Consider the following 20,894-nt stretch of genomic DNA (forward strand, 5'->3'; position numbering starts at 1 on the left):
CAGATTCTTTGTAGGTCAGCTCGATCTGCAAGGGAGCACATTCTAAATGATACTAAGGTTAGAACATTTGAGGAGATGAGTTAAAACCAACAACAGTAACTGCTTCTAAGGTCTGAAAAATTATATGTGTATTTTTTAAGGGAATTTAAGCATAAAAGCTCTAATTGATTCTCATTTTTATTGGCATACTTTGACTTTTTTGAATTTTCTCCCTGCTTGCTAAGGCATAGGAGAGCTTTAATAATAAGTCTCTTTTATGTTAAACCAATTGCAAATCATTTTATAATTCAAAACCTTATATCAGAAAAATACTTGAATCCACAAAATAAATTTGTCATTATAGCAATGGACATACTTTCTATGTGCTATATTTACATTGAACATCAGCAGTGGCAGCCACTAATTTCATGTAAATGTCTTAATTGATCACTAGATCCAAATAAATATATATTTTTTTTTAATCAAGGTCATCCTCTTACTTTTTCACCAATTTCAAACCTAATCTTAAATATCTCTTGCTCATTAAATTTGGAAGATAGAATACTTTTGGTAGTAAGTTAAATTCATTCTTCTTTTTCTCTCGTCAGACAACCCCAAAGATACTACCCGTGTTCCTGTCTATGTAAGAATTTTGGATGTTAATGATAATGCCCCACAGTTTGCTGTATTCTATGATACTTTTGTTTGTGAAAATGCAAGAGCCGGACAGGTATGACTTTGATAAAACACTTTCTACTGTCTAATTTGGCTATGGTACTCAATTGTTGATTATTCTTGCCTATTATTTGGGAGAAAATATGTTCAAAACATCTTTCAAATGTTGAAAATGAACATAGCAAGTATCATACTATGTGAGACTTAGAGTGAAATATAAATTTATTTCAACAACAACAGCGTGTGAATCAGCACTGTCCTCAACCTAACACTGTAGTATTTTTGCCTATTTAGATCAGCTCAAGAAATATGGATATAATTAGCTTTGCCGTTACCTTCTCAGAGAAAGCGAAAAGACCTTTTCAATAACTCACAAGTGGCAAACCTCACATATCGTTTCCATGCTAGTGGTGATTACACACATATGCATCTGTCCCACTTTCCTTTTCTTTTCCAATTGTAATATTTGTCTTTCATTATTCCAGCAAAAGTTTTTGAAAGTAAAGCACAAAATATGTATTTTTTTGAAATGGCAATATATGATTTTGATTTGCTTCTTACAGAAGGCATACTTGAATTTAAGCAGGACTGCAGTGCTTAATATGTAGTTCCTAATAGGCAGCTGCATATTAGAACCGCTAAGAACTGTTTGCCTATTACAGTGCAGCATGTCCCAGAGCACAGTCAGGCAGCAATAAATGCTCTAAAGTGGTCACAGTAGAACCTTAATGCAAGCATTTCAGATGGGAAAAGTGTTAGCTTCTCTTAACTGTTTCAGTCCTACAGGTATTACATTCAGTTTGCATCACAAGTTTTGCACTCAGGCTGCCATTCTTTTTTCTAAAGCAACAGTAGTCAGAAAGTACAACAAAGAACCATTTCATGGTTATAACATATTAAATACTTTAAAATATTGAGCAATATTTGCTACTAGTAGAATTTCAAGATGATTAGAGCTGTATAAGTAGAAACCTTGGGCAAAACATCTAGAATTTCTGATAGTTGTATCGTCTCCTATGATAGTTGTATTGTCGCCTGTGTATACTAATATAAGATTTTAATTAATTTAAATTTAAGATATAGAATTAAAATTAAAAATGTAGAATACTGATTTTTTCTCCCAGCACCAGCACCTCTGGCTGAAAAAAAAACAGCAATGCATTAATGCACAAATTAATCACAAATCTCTTCACATTCAGAAATGGTCATCAGTTAAAAAAGAAAATAAGAAAGCACTCTAAGTACTTAAGACTAATAAATAAGAAGCTAAATGCATGTACAAAACTATACATGTTTTTTTGAATTATAAAGCTCAGAAGGGTCTCCCTTGTTAGAATGAAGTGCCAATATTAGATATACTACATTATGATAACTAATATTATATTTATTATATAATTATAATAAATAATCATTTAAAACAGTCTGATTTTTAAATGAGTCTTTAAATAAAATCAATTCACAGGAAGAGAAATGAACAATACAGTTCAGGATAACAAGAATAATCTATTTGAATGTAATTATTTTCTCGCTTACAGGTAGATCAGTAATGAGTCATTACTTTAGAATTCAGTCTGTCCTGAGGGATTGAATTAAATTAATCCATACTAAGTATGGCTTGGATCCTCCCACATCAGCTATTTTTCTTTTCTGTACAATTTTCTCTTCTTTTTTTTTTTCTTTTTTTTCTTTTTTTTTTTTCCTTTTTGACTGTTCACCATGCTCTGTTATTCTGGTCACTTTTTTATATATATATAAATATATGCATGTGTGGGATTCTAAATTTATGTGAAATGGAATAATAATGAGTAACATACATACAGCCAATGGTATAGGCCTTGCAGTAACAGATCTGGATAGCCACAGGAACACAGCAATGCTCTGGTCTTTTTAAAGACTATGCCCTTTCTCTGAAGGACTTCATTCCTGAGCTAGACACAACAGAGAGGTATACTGCATGTTTCCTTGCAGCTTTGAAAGCCTTAGTCAGAAATAATTAGGAAAGTTGTGTTTTTTTCTGTTAGGGTCTCCACGTATGCAATCTTCCTGCTATAAAGCTTCATTTTACTGAATCTATACATACCTACTATCTTTTTACTTGCTGCAGCATTATATAAAATCAGTCTATCTCATTGTGAATTCTCTTTCAAAGATACTTTAAAATATGTATGATTTATTTTTTTCTTGTTTTTCCCTAAATCTTAAGTCCTCATAGATTATATAAACAGACTTGATTTCTTTCACCACTTCTTTTTTTTATATTGCTTCTCATCAACTCATTTGACTCATATATTAAAAAAAAAAACAAAAAAAACCACCTTTATTTCATCAGGAATATTTTTCCAACAATAACATTGCTTAAAAATGGTGCAATGCTATAATGCACCTGAGTTCCTCTGGATTGGCTCTACCTTCCCATCAGGTGCTCAATCACTCGTTCAGGCCATGATTTAGCATTTCTGCTACACGTGGCTTTTGATATCTTTATATTTCCAACAATTTCATTACATTTTATATATTCCAGTGTTTATAGCGGTGTCAGAATTTTCTTCTTGAACCATTTTATTCAATAATTCTCAAAGCTTTACTCTGACTTACTGCAGTAAAATAAAACTTATTGTTTTGTTTATGGAATTCAATATAATTTTCAAACTTTTTTGTTGTTGTTTAATAACATCTTTTATGATTATTTTCTTATTTATTTTTGCATAGAGTTTAAAAACAAATGCTTAGCTTATTTAAGTTAAAAAAAGATCATTTACATTTTCAGAAGACCTAAAAAACACAAAGGTGAGTTGTTTTGGAATAAACAACCAATGCAGCAACCGCCTTTCTACTGTTTTATCATTTTTTTAGTGGCTAACAACATTCTTTGACTAGTTTTGTTTCCTTATATTTCTGCCTGTTTGAAACTGGAGAAACTGTCTCATCTTCCCACCAGTTATTACTGCTTCTTGCCACTGAAAAGCTACTTGTGTGAGATTAATGGAGGTATCCCACAGTCAATTAATATGAGAAAATAATGCTGTATGAAACCATATAAATTGTAGGATTAATACAGTTATTAACAACATCAGAAAATATATGCAAAAATGTGATAAAATGTTTCCACCTTCTGTTTATTTGTTTTGTTTAAGTTATCCCCAAATCAACTTTCTCTCCCCACTTCCTATCCCAGTGGAGTTAAACAGATAAAAAAGCACTAAATGTAATATTTCTGTTTTGATACACTGCTTGGAGCAATGAATAATTTCCAGGCTTGCCCCTCATCACCTCTCAAAAACAAATAAATTTCTGTAAATATTCTATTCATATTGATACATATTATGTCATGCAAGAACCTCTTTAGATTAGTAATGACATTGTGTTAGCACAATTACCAAAGCAGCTCCTCTAGCCATAAAAGCTATGAAGAACAATTTTCTTTCAAATTCAGGGGAAAAAACAAAACAAAACAAAACAACAACAAAACAAACAAACAAACATAGCCAGATTTCTATTCTTTGAAATTCCATTGACAGCATTTAAACTTCCTGATACAAAAAGCTATTTCCTGGTAGGCTTTTGTTTTCTTTCTGGAAGCTTGTTATGTTAAAGCAGTTTCTCATGAAAAGGCATAGGGATAGTCGAACTTGGTCATATCTATTTTTTTCTTCCGTGTTCCATGTACTTCAACAGGATTTGTAATTAGATATAAGTGCTCCGATAGATGTTTATTCATTTATTTAACATTATTTAAAAAAAATGATACAAAATGGTACAGACAAATTTAAGAGAATGAGAATTGAAAGCATTAATGTTTCAGTATCATGCAGTTTCTCTATAAAATAACAAGAATATACATTACCAGTAGCAGATATGCTGTAAGACAAAATATCTATATTTAAAATGTAACACTGAACAGTATGTGGCCTGTAAGGCTGAGTTTACTGCCTACCACTTCAATTCTACTCAAATGCAGATTTATACTTAGAAGACACTGAGAAAGGAAAAGGCTACTAGGAAACTAATACACATCTTGATTACAAATAAAGAGGTGTACCCAATGAGAAATGTTGTCTTGTTCTTCAAGTGGATTTGCTTATATTTAACAGACTCTAGTTACCCTGTGATCAATAACTGCTCAGAGGTTTCTGAGTCAGGCAAATAAGAGTATACTAAAGGCTATATGAGTCCTTGAAGCTTCAAGAATGAGTCTGTCTTAAGTAAAATACAAATAGTATTCCAGGTGGCTGCCTAGCAACTGTGCAAAAGGGAAAGCTAGTGCAACACAGCTCTCATGGTTAATTGCACTCATAATTAGTTCCATCAATTCTGTGCCTGTAAACAGTTGGATAATAATCAGATGAAAATTGTTGATTCATTGGATTTACCTGCAGAACACAGTGGTAGAGTGTGCTTAAAGTGTTTAGATTTGTAAAATGATTAAAAATTTGTGTGAACAAAGGCATATTTTCATAAGATGCATACAGTGCCCCAGGATGGCTGAAAATGAAATACTGGAGTAGCAATCACAATAAATACAGGCTGAAAAGCTGTAAAAGAACACTTACTGGAAGAATCATTGTCACATTGTAGTTGCTTGGACTGGGTTAGACTCCAACTCAAGCCTTCATTAGACAAGACTTGGAGAATAGAAGGAACTAATGGCTAGTATGAAAAAAACTGTAAACAGTGGCTGTTCTACAGTAGGGTTACCAGTGTCTCTTCTTCTTTGTTTTGACAAGAACCTGTGAAATAACAGACACTGGAGGAAACAAGTATAAAAGAGCTACTTTGACAACAAAAAACAGTAAAGTACCTGAGAAGCATACTTCAACCTACCCTCAAACAGAAGTTGTGACAACTCTTTTTGCTCAAGTCAACACAAAGCAAGCCAAATATCCTTTTTGGACATGGAATCTTATCTGCCATCCAAGTCTCCGATGATGCTGTTATTGTCTTCAAGAGATACGGAATAGGCAAGCAAAAAAATCTAACAACCCATATCACTGGCTGTGGTCTACATCTGTATTTTGAGTGCGTCCTGGCAAGATATCAGGACAGGAACCAGCTAGACAGGTCTTAGTCACTGGTATGTTGTAGCCATGTATTGTCTGAATACACTTCAGAGCACAGTCCTTGAAAGACTACATAAGAATGTGCAGTGCTTCAAAAGACTGACAGAAAGATGCTGCTTTCTTCAAAGACCACATGTACTGATGTAAATTAACTCCATCCACACTGTTGAAAAGCACATGCTTCTTATGATGACATACAGGTGGAACTCAGGTGCTCTAAAAGTAGTGCAAGGAGAACTTTCCAGGCTGACATGTGAGATAATGAGTGCTTGCTTTATGAATATATGCCTTTATTTGAAAAGTAGCTATTAATGGACTTCCTGTGTAAAATTTCAGTAATATCTTCACTTGCAAGAATTTCTGTAAATATATTAAAATAGAATTAAAAAATATATCTCTGGTTCCAATTGAGAACAAAAGCAAAACAAATGATGCTTATTTTTGTGGTTTTTTTTTTTTTTTGCAATTGAATTTAGAGATGTTGTAAATAACAATGTATCTATGCACATTATCTCATTAAGATTGTCCCTGAAACTTTGCCTTTTAAAGATACACACCAGCATCTAGTGGAAAAATGCATAATATTTAGTCATTCAAGTATTTGTTAGTATTTTTTAATTATGCAAAAATTTTCAATTCTGAAGGATGTTTGCAACCTAAAAAAAAAACTATTAAGAACCTACAAGCAGATTTTTTTTAATATCCTAAGTAAGCTAACTATCTAAATGACAAATAGAATGAGTATTTGAAGAAGTTCCCAGAGAACTTCAATTGCTACAAGAAATTATAGACAAGTAGAAGATATTTTCCTGCTTCCTACTGTTCTGTTCATTGATTGGCACTGCTGTAGCAGATTAAAAATCTCTGAAAAATTTTAGGCAATAAAAAAATTTATATACTCATTCTAAATTATAGGTATGGGCAATCAGAAGAGGATTACCTGATTTTCATCAGTTTAACACCTACAACAGACCACTTTCATGGTCTTCACTTGTGAAATAAAATTGACTTCTTTTTTCTTGACTTAAAAAATACCTCTAAGTTTATGAAAATCTCTAAAGTTTTTTTTTTGCTAGTTACTTATACAGTCATTAAATAATTAAAAGCTTCATTCTTAAAAGAACATATTATGCTTTTATCTATTATCTTTTATTTTTTACCTATTCTGCTTTCCCAGCAAGTTATTGTAGGTTCGTGTGATAAAATAAATTTACAGAAAGAGAAAACCCTGGATGAGAAAGCTTGCAAGATGATGCATTAAACAAATCCAGTCCCTGCCTCTTGAAGAAATTTGTTGCTGTATTTGGGATGTACAAGAGAGAAGTTGGGAGTTAATCATGCATTTGTAAAGGCAAGCAGGAGAACAGTGCAATTGTTGATGTTAAAAATGATCAGTCCTGACAAAATCTGCGATATGAAGAGAAATGGCTGCATTTGGAAGAACAGGAAGTGGAAAAACAGAGTTTAACAAGTATGCCACAGGGAAGAAATAATGTCAAAAATTTGAAGTTATTGCATGCTTGGAAAAATACTGCAATTTAAAATGATGGATTAGATATGAAGAATAAAAAAGATCTAAGTTAAAGATTTCTTGTAGTTTAACACAGAAGGTAGCTAAGCACTACATAGTCACTCTCTCACTCTGCCTCCCCTTTCCCAGTGGGATGAAGAAGAAAATTTAAAAAAAGAAAAAGAAAGAAAGAAAGTAGAATTTGTGGATTGAGATAAAAAATATTTACTAGGACAGACAAAGGAAGAGGAAAAAAAGGATAACAGTTAAGATAATTATATATATATACAAGACAAGTGATGCATAAGCAATTGTTCTCCACCTGCTGAATGATGCTCAGCCAGTCCACAAGAAGCTGAAAAATTGAAACATCCTTGCCTTTGTGTAGCACTGCTCAACAACATCATGAAATATCAGTGTATTATCAAGATTGTTTTTCCCCCAAAGCCAAAACACAGCATCGCATCAGACACTATGAAGGAAAAATCGACTCAGTTCAAGCTGAAACCTGGACAAGAGTAAATTATTTTTGGCACTTTTAACTGAACATATACACCCTCCGAAAATGTTAATCATAAGTATTTTTTTATTGCTGTGGGACAAAACAAACAAAAACAAAACCAAATACTGAAACACAATCAATGAAGATGTAAAAAAATATATTTTATTTGGAAAGTGGCATCTTGTCAGCCTTACATCTAGAAATTTCAGTGGATAAAAAAGGCACAAGTTCATTTACCTGACAGATAAACAAATGTTAATGAAACCCTTGCTGTTACTTCCAAATAAAGGTATTACACAAATCTTTTTGCAGGAATTGCAGAAAGCATTCCATCCAAGTACCAAACAGATACGACATATCTGTGACACTGGATTTAATCTGAGGTGGTGAATCTGTACATTATCTTATAATGTGTCTTACAAGTAGAAATATAATCTGGTATTTAGTAGAAAGATAATCTAACATGCATTTTTTTAATTATGAAAATCTTTTAAAAATAATTTACTTTAATAAGAGATAGGAAAATCTTGCTTTAGAAAGAAATGTTCTTATTTTGAAATATTATTTGAAACTTTAACTTCCCTATTAGAAGCATTCTTTGGCGACATAACATTTTCATCCCCAAAGCAAAAAATCTCCCCTGAATTCTTCTCTTAGGTGTTGATTTTAGTTTTGTCACTTATATAGTTACAAAAATATATAAACATATGTTGAAAAAAGAAAAAAAAAGAGAATTAAGTTGCCATTTTGCTTGTGAGCACGTACCACCATAGAAAATATATATGGATGTTAGAAAGCTTACATATTTGTTTAAAATTTGTTCAGTTGATATGTCCTACAGTTTAAGTATTATATCAATATCCATATAGTTCAAATAAGAAGTTTCTTCGCTCTTCTAGTCTTAAGATATTCAGACATCAAAACCTAGATTCACTTTGGTTTTTTTTTGTTGTTGTTTGCATTTTTTTTTCTCCTGCAGCTTATCCAGACCATAAGTGCAGTAGACAAAGATGATCCTCTTGGGGGACAAAAATTTTTCTTCAGTTTAGCAGCTGTTAACCCTAATTTCACTGTTCAGGACAATGAAGGTAAAATTCCCTGATCCATGGAAGTTTGATCTTTACTACCTGGCATACATTCCTGCAATATTTTGAATTTACTTCTATTTTCTATCAATAAATAGAGAAGCCCTTAAAGCTGCTGTTAACATCAAGATTAATTTTATTTGAATGTTTGTGATCTGGGACTCCTATATGTTCATCTATGAAGGGAAGGCAAAACTTAGTTAGGAAAAAAAAATAGGATAAAATAAATTATAAAGAAAATCAGTGAAAGTTGGTTTGGAGTGAGTAGACAAATAAAGGGAGGATAGGACAGAAGAAAGCTTAAAAAATGGCTTCACCTTCCAAGCTCAGATGTTTCACTTTAGCTTTCTGTCACATTTATGTCACCTGATTTTCTGTTTTGCTTCTTTCTGATGATTAATGAAAATTATGGCTGGCAACACACAGCCACTTTAGCTTTGCTTTGATCCTTGATCAGTCCAGCTTTTATCAGGAGATGTGTACAACACATCCATTTCAGCCTTCATCATCAGTTCAGTAGGGAGCACTTTAGATTACAAAAGAAATAAACGAGGGGAGATATAATAATACCTAAAATATGTTAAAGTTTTTTACTTGGCAGTGGGAATAATCCTCTATCAATGATGAAGATTACATGAAGTAACAGGCTGCAAACACCATGAGGAAGAATTGGTTGAAATAAATTATATCAGTAGATAAAGTGAATAATTGAAGTTGAATGTTTAGGTACCTTATAGATTTCTCACTAGCAGAGAAAGGTATTTAAAAATACATCAGACACATTGGTTTTGATGTTGAGTGAAAACAAATAACATAGATACACAAAACAAATCAAAGAATGCAGTAAAAGAGAACTGTGTTTCAGTTCATGGAGGCCAGGAAGAAAAAAATCATTTAATTTTTCAAACTAAAGTATGTTCTAATGACCATGCAGAGGCATTGACCTTGGTATTTCTGTTCTACATGAAATTATTTTCTTTATTTTGTATTAATTATTTTAATTCATCTTGAATTTGGCTCACAAGACATTTACCATTTACCTCAAGGAATTCATCTGTGTGATGACAATGAAATTTTCTTCCTAATGGACTCAATCTGTATTTTCTCCCTTTCGAATTTACAAGTTAGCAACTCTAGTGTTGGGTCACAGTTTTATAAGTATAAGGTAGCTTTGACAATAGAAGTAGCAGTCTTTTACTGTTACTCAGACCACCTTCATTCCTTTTCTGGCTACTCAGTGAATAGATTTGATGCTGAAGCATACTGCATGCATTTTATTTTTGTGGGCCACAAGTATAATTTAGTAAATTCACTTCTCAAAACTGTCTTTTTTTTTCCAACAAAAATGTGCAAAGGTACATAATTCATTGTTCTACAGTATGTTGAAAGTCTTTTGGTGTGGAAAATCTCATCCTGTATTTACTGATAGCATTCCCCTGAGTGCTGTCACAGAAGATCCATAGGAGGAATCTCTCAGAAAAGAGAGCTTGTTGAACAGCGTGAAGTGGAAGGTTATTTTTTCTCTGTTGGCCACTTCATTTCAGGGCTTTAGCCACGGAATGGAACTGTGTCGTGCACTGCATGCATTAATCCATAAAACATTTTAAGCTTTCAGAAATCCTCTTTTCAAATTGCACTCAGAGGTGTTGCAAAGGCACAGAGGAGCAGGCCAGCTGTATGTAAAAAATTATAAATAGCTTTCTGATTAAATAGGAATGTCACTAGAAAAGTCGGATATGACTATGAAATGAGGACTAGCCCATTTCAAAATACTAACGGTGACATAAAATATTATACTTTGCATGTACTATATGCGATACATTCTTTATTTTCCTATGCAAAATAATTATATTTTAATCTATCTAGATAACACTGCCAGAATTTTAACAAGAAGAAATGGTTTTAGTCGACATGAAATAAGTACATACCTCTTACCGGTGGTGATATCAGATAATGACTATCCAATCCAGAGCAGCACTGGCACACTTACCATCCGAGTTTGTGCCTGTGACAGCCGAGGGAACATGCAGTCCTGCAACGCGGAGGCCCTTCTCCTCCCTGCTGGCCTCAGTACAGGGGCACTGATTGCCATTCTCCTCTGCATCATCATCCTGCTGGGTAAGAAAAATGTATCTTTCTCCCTAGAGCAAATGCTTCAGGCCTAACATACTTTACAAAATCATGCAGATTGGCAGAATAAATGATCATGGGGTTTACTTCTTTTGCAAGAGACACTCAATGCAAAATTAAAAGAAATAAAGGCAAAAACTGCCTGACAATTGGAGATAGTAAAAATGAAATCAAGTTTCAGACCGTTAAATGCATTTTTATTATTTTCTTGTCTTTAAAAGGATTATCAGACAGAAGGAATAATGTAATAAAAAATCACTTTCATGTCTTTCATTTTAAATTTTTTGAGATAGAGAATGTCTTGTTTAAATAAATGCTTAGTCATCGTGCAGTTTGTATTTCACACAGAATTAGACAGAAAATAATATTTTTACCATATTAAATCAGTTTATCCAAAGGTTTCTGTGGTGTAATAAAAAATTTGTAAATTTTTTCAAGTTTCCATTTTGTGTTTCTCAGAATATCACTTAATGATCTGTAGTTCAGATGGAAAACAGTTTGAACATACTCCATACTAAAAAATGCAAAAAAGACCTTCAGAATAAACCTGGCTATTTTAAAACTCATCGAAGTTACCAGAGGAGCACATAGACAAAGCTCATGGTTCTCTGCAAAAAATAGCACATTTTGATACAGTCTCTACTGTGATATAGACAGCGATGTTGATCCATTTATCAGGTAGAAATGAACTGGCAAAATGTAGATGAAATAAAGCTGTTGTATCTGATGGAATCACTACTAAAAATTGTTCTATCCTTACCTGTTCTTTCCTCTCCCTTAAAGTTATAGTGGTGCTGTTTGCTGCTCTGAAGAGGCAACGAAAGAAAGAGCCTTTGATCCTGTCTAAAGAGGACATCAGAGACAACATTGTGAGTTATAACGATGAAGGCGGTGGAGAGGAAGATACCCAAGCCTTTGATATTGGCACACTGAGGAATCCTGCAGCTATTGAAGATAAGAAGCTTCGACGAGACATTATCCCTGAAACATTATTTGTACCACGGAGGACTCCTTCAGCACCAGATAACACAGATGTGCGAGATTTCATTAACCAAAGGTTAAAAGAGCATGATACTGATCCTTCTGCACCACCGTATGACTCGCTTGCAACCTATGCCTATGAAGGAAATGATTCAATAGCTGAATCTTTGAGCTCCTTAGAGTCGGGTACTACTGAAGGAGACCAAAACTATGATTACCTCCGAGAATGGGGCCCTCGGTTTAATAAGCTTGCTGAAATGTATGGTGGAGGAGAAAGTGACAAAGACACTTCTTAACCTACAGTAGGCTACATTTTTTGTTCCTCTGAGCGGAAGTAATTTTACAGATACCTTCTGCACTCAACAGTATTTAACATTCAGGAAAATTTTCCTGCCACTCAGCACAATGATTTCCTTTAGAATTTGTTTTCAATTTGTCCATTTATGTCATTCATTCTTTCTAGTAGGATGCCACTTGGAACACGTACAGTATTTTATTTAATCACCTTCCAAGAGCCAAAGCTATGGAAATTCAGTGTTGTCCATTTTAGTAATTAAAATTAAAAATACCTTACCTTCAGAAATTTGAACAGGGTGATAATCCCTTAAGCAACCTCATGTACAAGCCGCTTCTGTTAGGTACATGTCCTACCCTTGCAAGTGCAGCTTTTAAGAAGGCAAAGAAGAAAAAATCCAGTATGTTCTGTTCTGTACATTAAAACTGAAACAAAATGTACACGTGGTGTTAATAAGTGTAATATGCAGCTGGTTTAAAAAAAAGTTTGTGCAACTTCATTTCATCAAATTCTATCTGCCGATGTTTTATATTTATATTTTTGTATTTATTTTTAAGAAATAAACCAGTTTTTACAACTATTTTGATGCTTGCTTGCCTTTTCTGGCCATCAGTTCCTGTCTTGAAGAAAGCATGATATTTCTCCACAGGCAGCACAGACAAGTGTCACTGATTCTATGCTGCTGTCTGCTGCATGCATGTAGTGCAGCCAGAAGTACATAAACTCACGGGGAGAGGATCAGGTCATAGATCTATTTGCTTGTTCAAAAGTGTTACTTTCTACAATTGTCATGTTTAAGAAAAGTTTTATTTTTGAACTAAGTTAATGATATCTTATGTAGAAAGATGAAGTGCTATTTTGTCTTGAATTACATAGCTCTAAAAACATGTCGATAAAATTAACCCACCAGAAGAAAGAACTTCTTTCTTCTTTGGAAACTTGGATTATTTATTCTAATTCTCCATTCTGGATCATGATTGCATCATTAGAGGTGATCTCTAATTGCAGTGAAGAAAGTGTAGAAAGATGTTAAAGCAATGATTTTTAAGCACCAACCTTCTCCTATGGCAAATCACTTGATGACAAAACACTGCATTCTATTGCAACTATCTGAGGATAAAGCAATCTCCTTTAAAGCTGCCAGGCTGAGGACTGACAAAATGTCAGTAAAACTAGCACAAACTCCCACCCAATCTTCTCAGTTTTCTGATGGCTTGGAAAAGATTAGTAAAAAGAAAACCAAGCTATTAGCCAGCCATGATAGAAATCACGCTCTAGCTATCATATAAATCACACTCTAGCTATCATATAAAGTAGGCATTCCAAAATGTTTTAAGATATCTTTTCTTCACACAGTCTTTAGATTACACAAACTTATTCAGCGAACAAGCATTCTGGGAACTATAGACATTTCTGAGATTAGATAATTTCAGAGGAAGAGCAGGATGTCGTAGAGTCTACATTTACTTATTTATTGTGAAAGAAACACATGTGAAGGACAATCTCTCCTTTTCTATCTCCCTTAACTTCTTACTGGCATAAAATCAACAAATATTGAAAATACATTAGGTCTTTGTAAAGTGCATTACTACATTCTTATTATATCAGATATTTCTTCTCCTAAATTGAGAGATTAAACGCAGCGAAGTTGAAAGCTGAATACAGTGCCATTATGCAAGCTAGTTTTGTTCAATGAAGAATGAATTTTTATTGACTTAATATCAAATTAAGTTATTTGATCCATTTGAAAATTATGGATTTCTCTTCATTTCAATCAAAAATATCTTCATTTTGATATTCTTTAAAAGAAAAATAATTCCTAGAATATTAAGAAATATCTTAGATATTTAGATATTATAAAGTTCTTTTGACAGTGTGACAGGCCATGCAAAGAATTGATTTTTTTAATGACTGTTTAGTGAAATTGGTCTCATATTTCTTCCCTTCCTAACCTTCGTTTGTCCTTTAGTAGCATGTACTAGTAAAAAATAAACAATATTCATTGATTCAATATGTTTATAGCCAAAAGACTCTTCCAATACTGTTTTCTCTCTGTAATAGTGTTGAGTTCAGATCAATGCCACCCAATATAATTAACTGAGTACATACCAGGACAAGATAAAATAGGCTATAATACAGCTGTTTGTCATTTTTTGCTAAAAATAGCTTTTGGATAAATAAATGCAGTCTACACTGTTACATGCAACTCAGTAAGAATCTCTGGGAAAAAAAAAAACAACATACAACTCTCTTAAATATATCAGCAAATATCAAAGAAGATTCTATTATTTTTGTTTGTGCTACAATAATTATTTCTGAATATTAAGTTTTTGTCTGTCATTGTCCTTAAGGAGGCTATTTTATAATCTTTTACCAGAATTTGAAACCATATTTCAGACGGAGCTTGTGAATGACTTAGAGGACAGAACTAACAAATGTTTAAAAATTCAGAAATATTGAAAATTATGGCCACTGGTTCCCAAGAAAGCAGTTGGTTCTTAGAGTCTATTCAAACAGATATTAATTGATTAATTAAAATAAAAATATTGGAAAGGAGGGATGTACAAGATCTTGTATTAATAAATTGATATGAAAATAATAACAACAAAAATCATATTTGGTAGGGCCTTCAGGGAAAGTGTGGATGGTAAGAACTGTCAAAAATTAAATAAATACTGAGTAAACCACCCCAAACAAACAACACCTAAATCAACAAAATCCTCACACTGCACGTAATCAGATAACTGTATGCAACAGTTGCCACCCCTGGGAGTTCTGATATTTTTAATTGCTCACTGTCACTAGGTGTAGCATTTCCAACACTGGTATTTACATAGCATGTAAAAATATTATTCACAGTCCTGGAAAAAATGTTTTGTAATGGATCAAATTATTTATCAATAATATCACTATCTATCAATTGTCTACTCTTCATTCCTCCCAATCATTGTCCAGAGTGACACCATTGTCCAAGAATCAAATTTTCCAACAATAATTTTTGAATACATCTTTATGCTGCCTATTACACAAGGTTACAAGTAAAATAATCGTATGCTACATTATTAATGTCCAAGCCTCTTCTAAGTTGTTTTTATTTGAGTAACTACATAAATATCTGTTAAGGGCTATATAGCTTCTAACCGTGCTAGACACAATTAGTGGAGACTGACAAATCAACCATTGCCCCGTGTACTTTTCAGACTAGTTTGCCTTTATTGTAACAGAAATCAAATTATTTGCATGGTCCTCTGTATTTATCCAACACTGGGAAGGAAAGTCAACTAAGTATTTTCTCTTGCCCTATTATTAACTTCTATGAAGAAAAATCAATGAACATATTTAGAAAGCTTGATAGCAACATACATGCAATAACAGCATATCAACAAAAGAGTTTAGGCTTCCTTGCTTTTCTCCAAATCAGGAAATTACTGATGTTATTACAAAAGTTATTAAGAGCTTTCCACAACTTTATTATTTTATCAGAATCTGTTCACAGCAAGATTTCAAGTACTGAGTGAACCTGATGAGGTTCAACACAGCAAAGTGCAAGGTTTTGCACTTGGGTCGGAGGATTCCCAGGCACCTATACAGACTGGAAGGAGTGGTCCTTGAGAAGATCCCTGTGGAGAGGGACCTGGGGGTCTTGATGGATGAAAAGCTTAACATGAGCCAGCTCGCAGCTTGAAAAGCAAATGGTATCCTGGGCTCCATCAGAAGATGGGTGGCCAGCAGGGACAGGGAGATGATTATCTCCCTCTACTCTGCTCTTGTGAGGCCCCATCTGGAGTACTGTGTCCAGGTCTAGAGCCCCCAGTACAAGAAAGACAGGGAGCTGTTGGAGATTGTCCAGAGGAGAGCCACAAAGATGATCAGGGGACTGGAGCACCTCCTCTATGAAGACAGGCTGAGGGAGTTGGGCTTGTTCAGTCTGGAGAAAAGAAGGCTGCGGGGTGACCTCATTGCAGCCTTTCAGTACCTAAAGGGAGCCTACAAACAGGAGGGGAATCAACTCTTTGAAGGGGTTGATAACAGCAGGACAAGGGGAACTGGTTTTAAGTTGAGGGAGGGAAGATATAGGTTGTATGTCAGGGGGAAGTTCTTTACAGAGAGAGTGGTGAGGTGCTAGAACAGGCTGCTCAGAGAGGTTGTGGATGCCCTGTCCCTGGAAGTGTTCAAAGCCAGATTGGATGGGGCCCTGTGCAGCCTGATCTAGTATTAAAAGGGGAGGTTGGTGGCCTGCATGTTGCAGAGGGATTGGAGATTCATGATCCTTGAGGTCCCTTCCAACCTTGGCCATTCTGTGTTTCTGTGATTCTGTATTCATAACATTATCTATTGTGTTCAATGTATTATGTAAATAGTAAACACAAGGAGATAAAAGTAAATAAAAGAAAATATGTGAATATAATTTTTTTCCACTCAATAATGCCTATAAGCCAATAAGGCTTCTCTATAATCTCTGCAGTTTTATAGTGAAATATTAATTCTCTCCTCCAGTATGTTTGAATTGGTTGAAAAATCACTTTCAACTTAATTGAAGATGTAAAAAATAGCAACAACATCACAATCTTTATTTGCAATAAAGCAGATAGGATCCTTCTTTTTTTGTTCTTCTTATGTTTTCTCTTTTTTACAGTTAATCTTGGTTGCATTCTAAAGGAATATTATAGAATTTTAGAATCATTAAGGTTGTAAAAGGCCAATAAGATAATCTATCCATCCCATCAAGGCAGGAAATCAAAATGACGGCTTTTAAAGTAATGCTTTTTCTTGAATGCAGATTTCTCTTTAAAAAAACAAAACAAAACAAAACAATTTTTTTAATAAAGGGGAAATAAATCTTAACTATGATTATAATTGAGATTAAGACCAGTAAATAAAATGATAGTCCTATGAACCACAAGGACATACTGCAACCATGCCTGGACAATAAATGAGTATATATAATCAATTTAGACTGATGTGAAGTGATGCAGTTATTATTATTACAAGGAGAAATCTTCTAAAATCTAATTGTATGAAAACCTTAGCTCAGTATTAAGTAAATATAGAAAACCAAGCATTAAAAATTATACAGAAAGAATAAAAAATATATACTGATATGCTATCATCTGTTATTTATTAATTGTCACATTGAATGCCCTTATAATCTTGCTCAGATGACATAAGTTAAGCCTAGAAAAGGTAAGGATGTTGAGAGATGACCAAAGGCAGATATTCTGGGCTTTTTTTCTTGTTTGTTTTGTTTAGGTTTTGTGAGGAATTATGAAGCAGGCTAGGATTATTCAGCTGACATCAGAGATAAGTCTATGAAAACATGAATGATGAAATAGGAAGAATCTGCTGTTCACTATGCTTTTTAGTAAAAGAAACAGGAGTCATTCCCTCTGCCCCCCAAAAATCATGGGTGATTTTACAAAAAAATGCTTTAACAACAGCATCTAGAAGAAAAGATGGCAATGATAGAAAAAAGAATTCCAACTTGTTAAACTCAGTTAAACACACCTTGCCTTTTAACATAAATTGGTTCAGAATATGAATTTATTCTAAGAAAATTTAACTTTTATATTTCAAAGACTTTGCTAACAGTTGTTAGGTTTAATATTTATATATTTAGGTTTTGTATTTAAATTGCCATAAGTTTCTTTCTTTGGATGAAGTCCATCAGACACATTGAAGAATATTATATTAAATTTATCTGCCATAAACAGCATTTTATTTAGCAACAGAAATGGGTGAAACTTGCTGATGAAAACTGTATTATTGGAAGGAAACTTGTCTATCTCCTCTTCTCTCCTCCATGTTTGCAAGTATTGTTTTGCTAGCTACACTTTATTGATGCATTTAAGGCAGAATAGGAAACAAACAAACAAATACACAAAAATATTTTGACTGTCAATATTGTGTATATGGCAACTGTATGCATGTGTGTCCTTAATAAATAGGCATGACATGGAAAACATGTTTCATTCATATTAACAAGAACCAATTTTGGAAATGTCACAGTAACCTTTCTAAATGACACTTCCAGCAGAGAAACTTTAGACAGCTCCCATGCATAATTCTGCCAAAAAATGCAAAAAACCTTTCTGTGTCATCATCTCAAAACAGTGACCTGAGAAGTCTTGACATAAATGAGGCTGGGAGTAAAGGAAGTGAAAATAAATAGATTTTTAAAAAAGCATGAAGGTTGTCTTCTGGCCTTCAGTTACAGTATCTGGGGAAAAAAGAAAAAAAAGAAAAAAAAAAAAGCATAAAAGAACTCCATTGTTGCTAAGAGTTGAATCTCTCTGGCCTTATTCCATAACAGCTCACCATCAAAAGACACAGAGAGAGAGAGAGAAAGAGGGAGAAACCTACTCTCCCACTGAAAATTTCCCAATACACAAATTATTTCCATAGCTCCTATATTGTCACTTACATTAGATCATGTTGCTCTATTTTCCTTAATTATACTTTGGATAGGCTTGCTTTGGGAATGTTCAAGGCTCCTACATAATGACTTTTTTGGCAGAGATTTAACTATTTTTTATATGGAAACTGGCAGATTGGATTACACATATTCTAACAAAAACTACATTCTTACCAGACAAGTAGTATTCTACCTCTATTACAGAATCTAAAAAGAAAATAAAATAAGTATTGGTAATCATTACTCATATAGTCTGGAATTACTGAGTTCCAGTTTTGTTAAAATCATTTCTGATATATAAAACCATCAATCCTTAAGACTGACAATTTAGAGTTAGGTATTTCAACATTTTCTGGATTTAAGAGTTTTTTCTTAGCTTCACATTTGTAAACTGGAGATTTAAAATGAAAACTATCAACTACAACAACATAAACAAAAAATCCACAGCCCTAGGCCTTGGGGATTTTTCTGATTAAACTAGTTATGAGACACTCTCCTTCTGTAGTGATGAGCAGCATAGGAATGACTGGAAAAAACATAATACTTGATAGCCTGTTGTAAGCAGAATGGAGCAAATGAAATGATGTTTATTGGTCAAGGATATTAGTTATTTATGAAGTGCATTCTGGCTATTCTTCACATTCAGTAAAGCAGAAACCTTAAAAAAAAACAAGACATATGACTGCATTTAAAAACTAAATGCACATAAAAGGAAGAAATAAGAACGAACAACCTCAGTAATGGCATTTTTTGCAACCTTTGTACTAAAGTATTTTTGGAGTGCATTGGCAACTATTACGTGCTAAAAGTCATCAATTTTTTCTTTTGAAATACAAATCTTTCCATACTGCATTGTGTAATAAATAATGCCATGGGTACAGTTTTTCAAATTTCTCTGTTCTAAGACTCATTTATAACTTAAGCATTCATAAAAATTTGAATTAATTTCAAATTTGATTAAGTCTAGATTGCTTCACTGTTCCCTGTCTAGCAGAAAAGACTCTACTAGTCCTAAAAAACAGAAGCTTCTACCAAACTGCCCAATGAAACTTCAGAATGCTTCTATGATTTGTATCAGGGATATATTAATAGCAATTAAAAGCTTTTCAAAAAAATCAAAAAGAAAACTTGTGGGAGTCAGTGCTATAACACATTGTGATGCCTCAGTCAAATGCTGTTATTTTCAGCCAAGACTTTTTTTAAAAAAAGGTTTTTATTAATGTAAACAAAATATTTACAAAGAATTTCTGACCATTAGCTCTAAACATTCATAAATTACTGAGAAATATTAACTCAAAACACCTCTGTATTTATTTTCTCTCTCACTGGACAGAGGTTTGCAGCTAAGATAGAACACTGACATAATTGAACACACAAGATATTAAGTTTCTGCACAGAAAGAACATAACTGCTGAAATGATAAAGACTAAGAAGTCAACAATATTTTGTTTTGTTTTTTAATAACTTTCCCGTAATACATTTATTTCTGCTGTATCAAGTTCTTCCTAGGCAAAGTTAATGATCAGGGGCCTCTTTTGAAGGACAATGAAGCACAGGTGTGGTTATCATGCTGCGGTGGATTGACCTTGACCATCTGCTGGACACCCACCCAGCTGTTCACTCATCCACTACTACAAGACAAGAGGTGAAATGAGTAGTTTTAGAAGTCGAGAGGGTTTAGATAAAACAAGATTGCTTATCAGTTACCACGATGGACAAAACAGACTTAAATTGCATAAAATAAGTTAGACTTCCTGATAATTAAAATATATTGGGTAATGAGAAATAAAAGACAAAAAATAAAATATCTATCTCTCACCATGTATGTTTTTCCCCAGGCCAAGCTTCACTCCTCCATTCCCAACTCCCTTCCAGCAGCACACAGGCTGGGGAATGGGGCTGGTGTCTGACCCCAGCAGTTCCTCCCTGACAGTCCTTTTACCTCACAATGTGCCCTCTCTTCTCACAGAGGCCACCCCTCCAGCCTCTCTTACCAGCACCTGGGCATCTTCATCCAGTGCTCCTCCCTCATATCAAAAGTGCAGACACATTTTCATTTTCTTTTTAGTTTTAATTTTAGTTCAGTTCTGGATAGTTTATTGGCTTTTCCAAGTGCAGTTGACCTGTCCTAACATTAAGAGTCACTTTCCTGAATTTTCTCCCATTTGGGCACAGAACTTTAAGCCCTTGTCCCTGTCATTTAGTGTTTCCTTTGTTTTAAGATAATGGAGACCTGACGGAGAGAGAGAGGAAGGGCTATCACAAAAG

At 33.7% G+C, this 20,894-nt stretch overlaps 1 protein-coding gene across 1 annotated transcript in view; it reads left to right on the forward strand.

Annotated features, from left to right (window-relative positions):
• The window catches only part of CDH10 (cadherin 10), a 52,822-nt gene extending 40,039 nt beyond the window's left edge, over nt 1-12,783 (forward strand). The window contains exons 8-11 of the mRNA XM_010708469.3: nt 588-709; nt 8,703-8,811; nt 10,675-10,926; nt 11,722-12,783. Of these exons, the coding sequence (XP_010706771.3) occupies nt 588-709; nt 8,703-8,811; nt 10,675-10,926; nt 11,722-12,215 (977 nt within the window). The 3' untranslated portion in view covers nt 12,216-12,783. The remainder of the gene's footprint in view (nt 1-587; nt 710-8,702; nt 8,812-10,674; nt 10,927-11,721) is intronic.
• Nucleotides 12,784-20,894: the final 8,111 nt, after the last annotated feature.

The sequence above is a fragment of the Meleagris gallopavo genome, chromosome 3, assembly GCF_905368555.1.
Source record: "Meleagris gallopavo chromosome 3, MGAL_WU_HG_1.1, whole genome shotgun sequence".
In the NCBI taxonomy this organism is placed as follows: domain Eukaryota; kingdom Metazoa; phylum Chordata; class Aves; order Galliformes; family Phasianidae; genus Meleagris; species Meleagris gallopavo.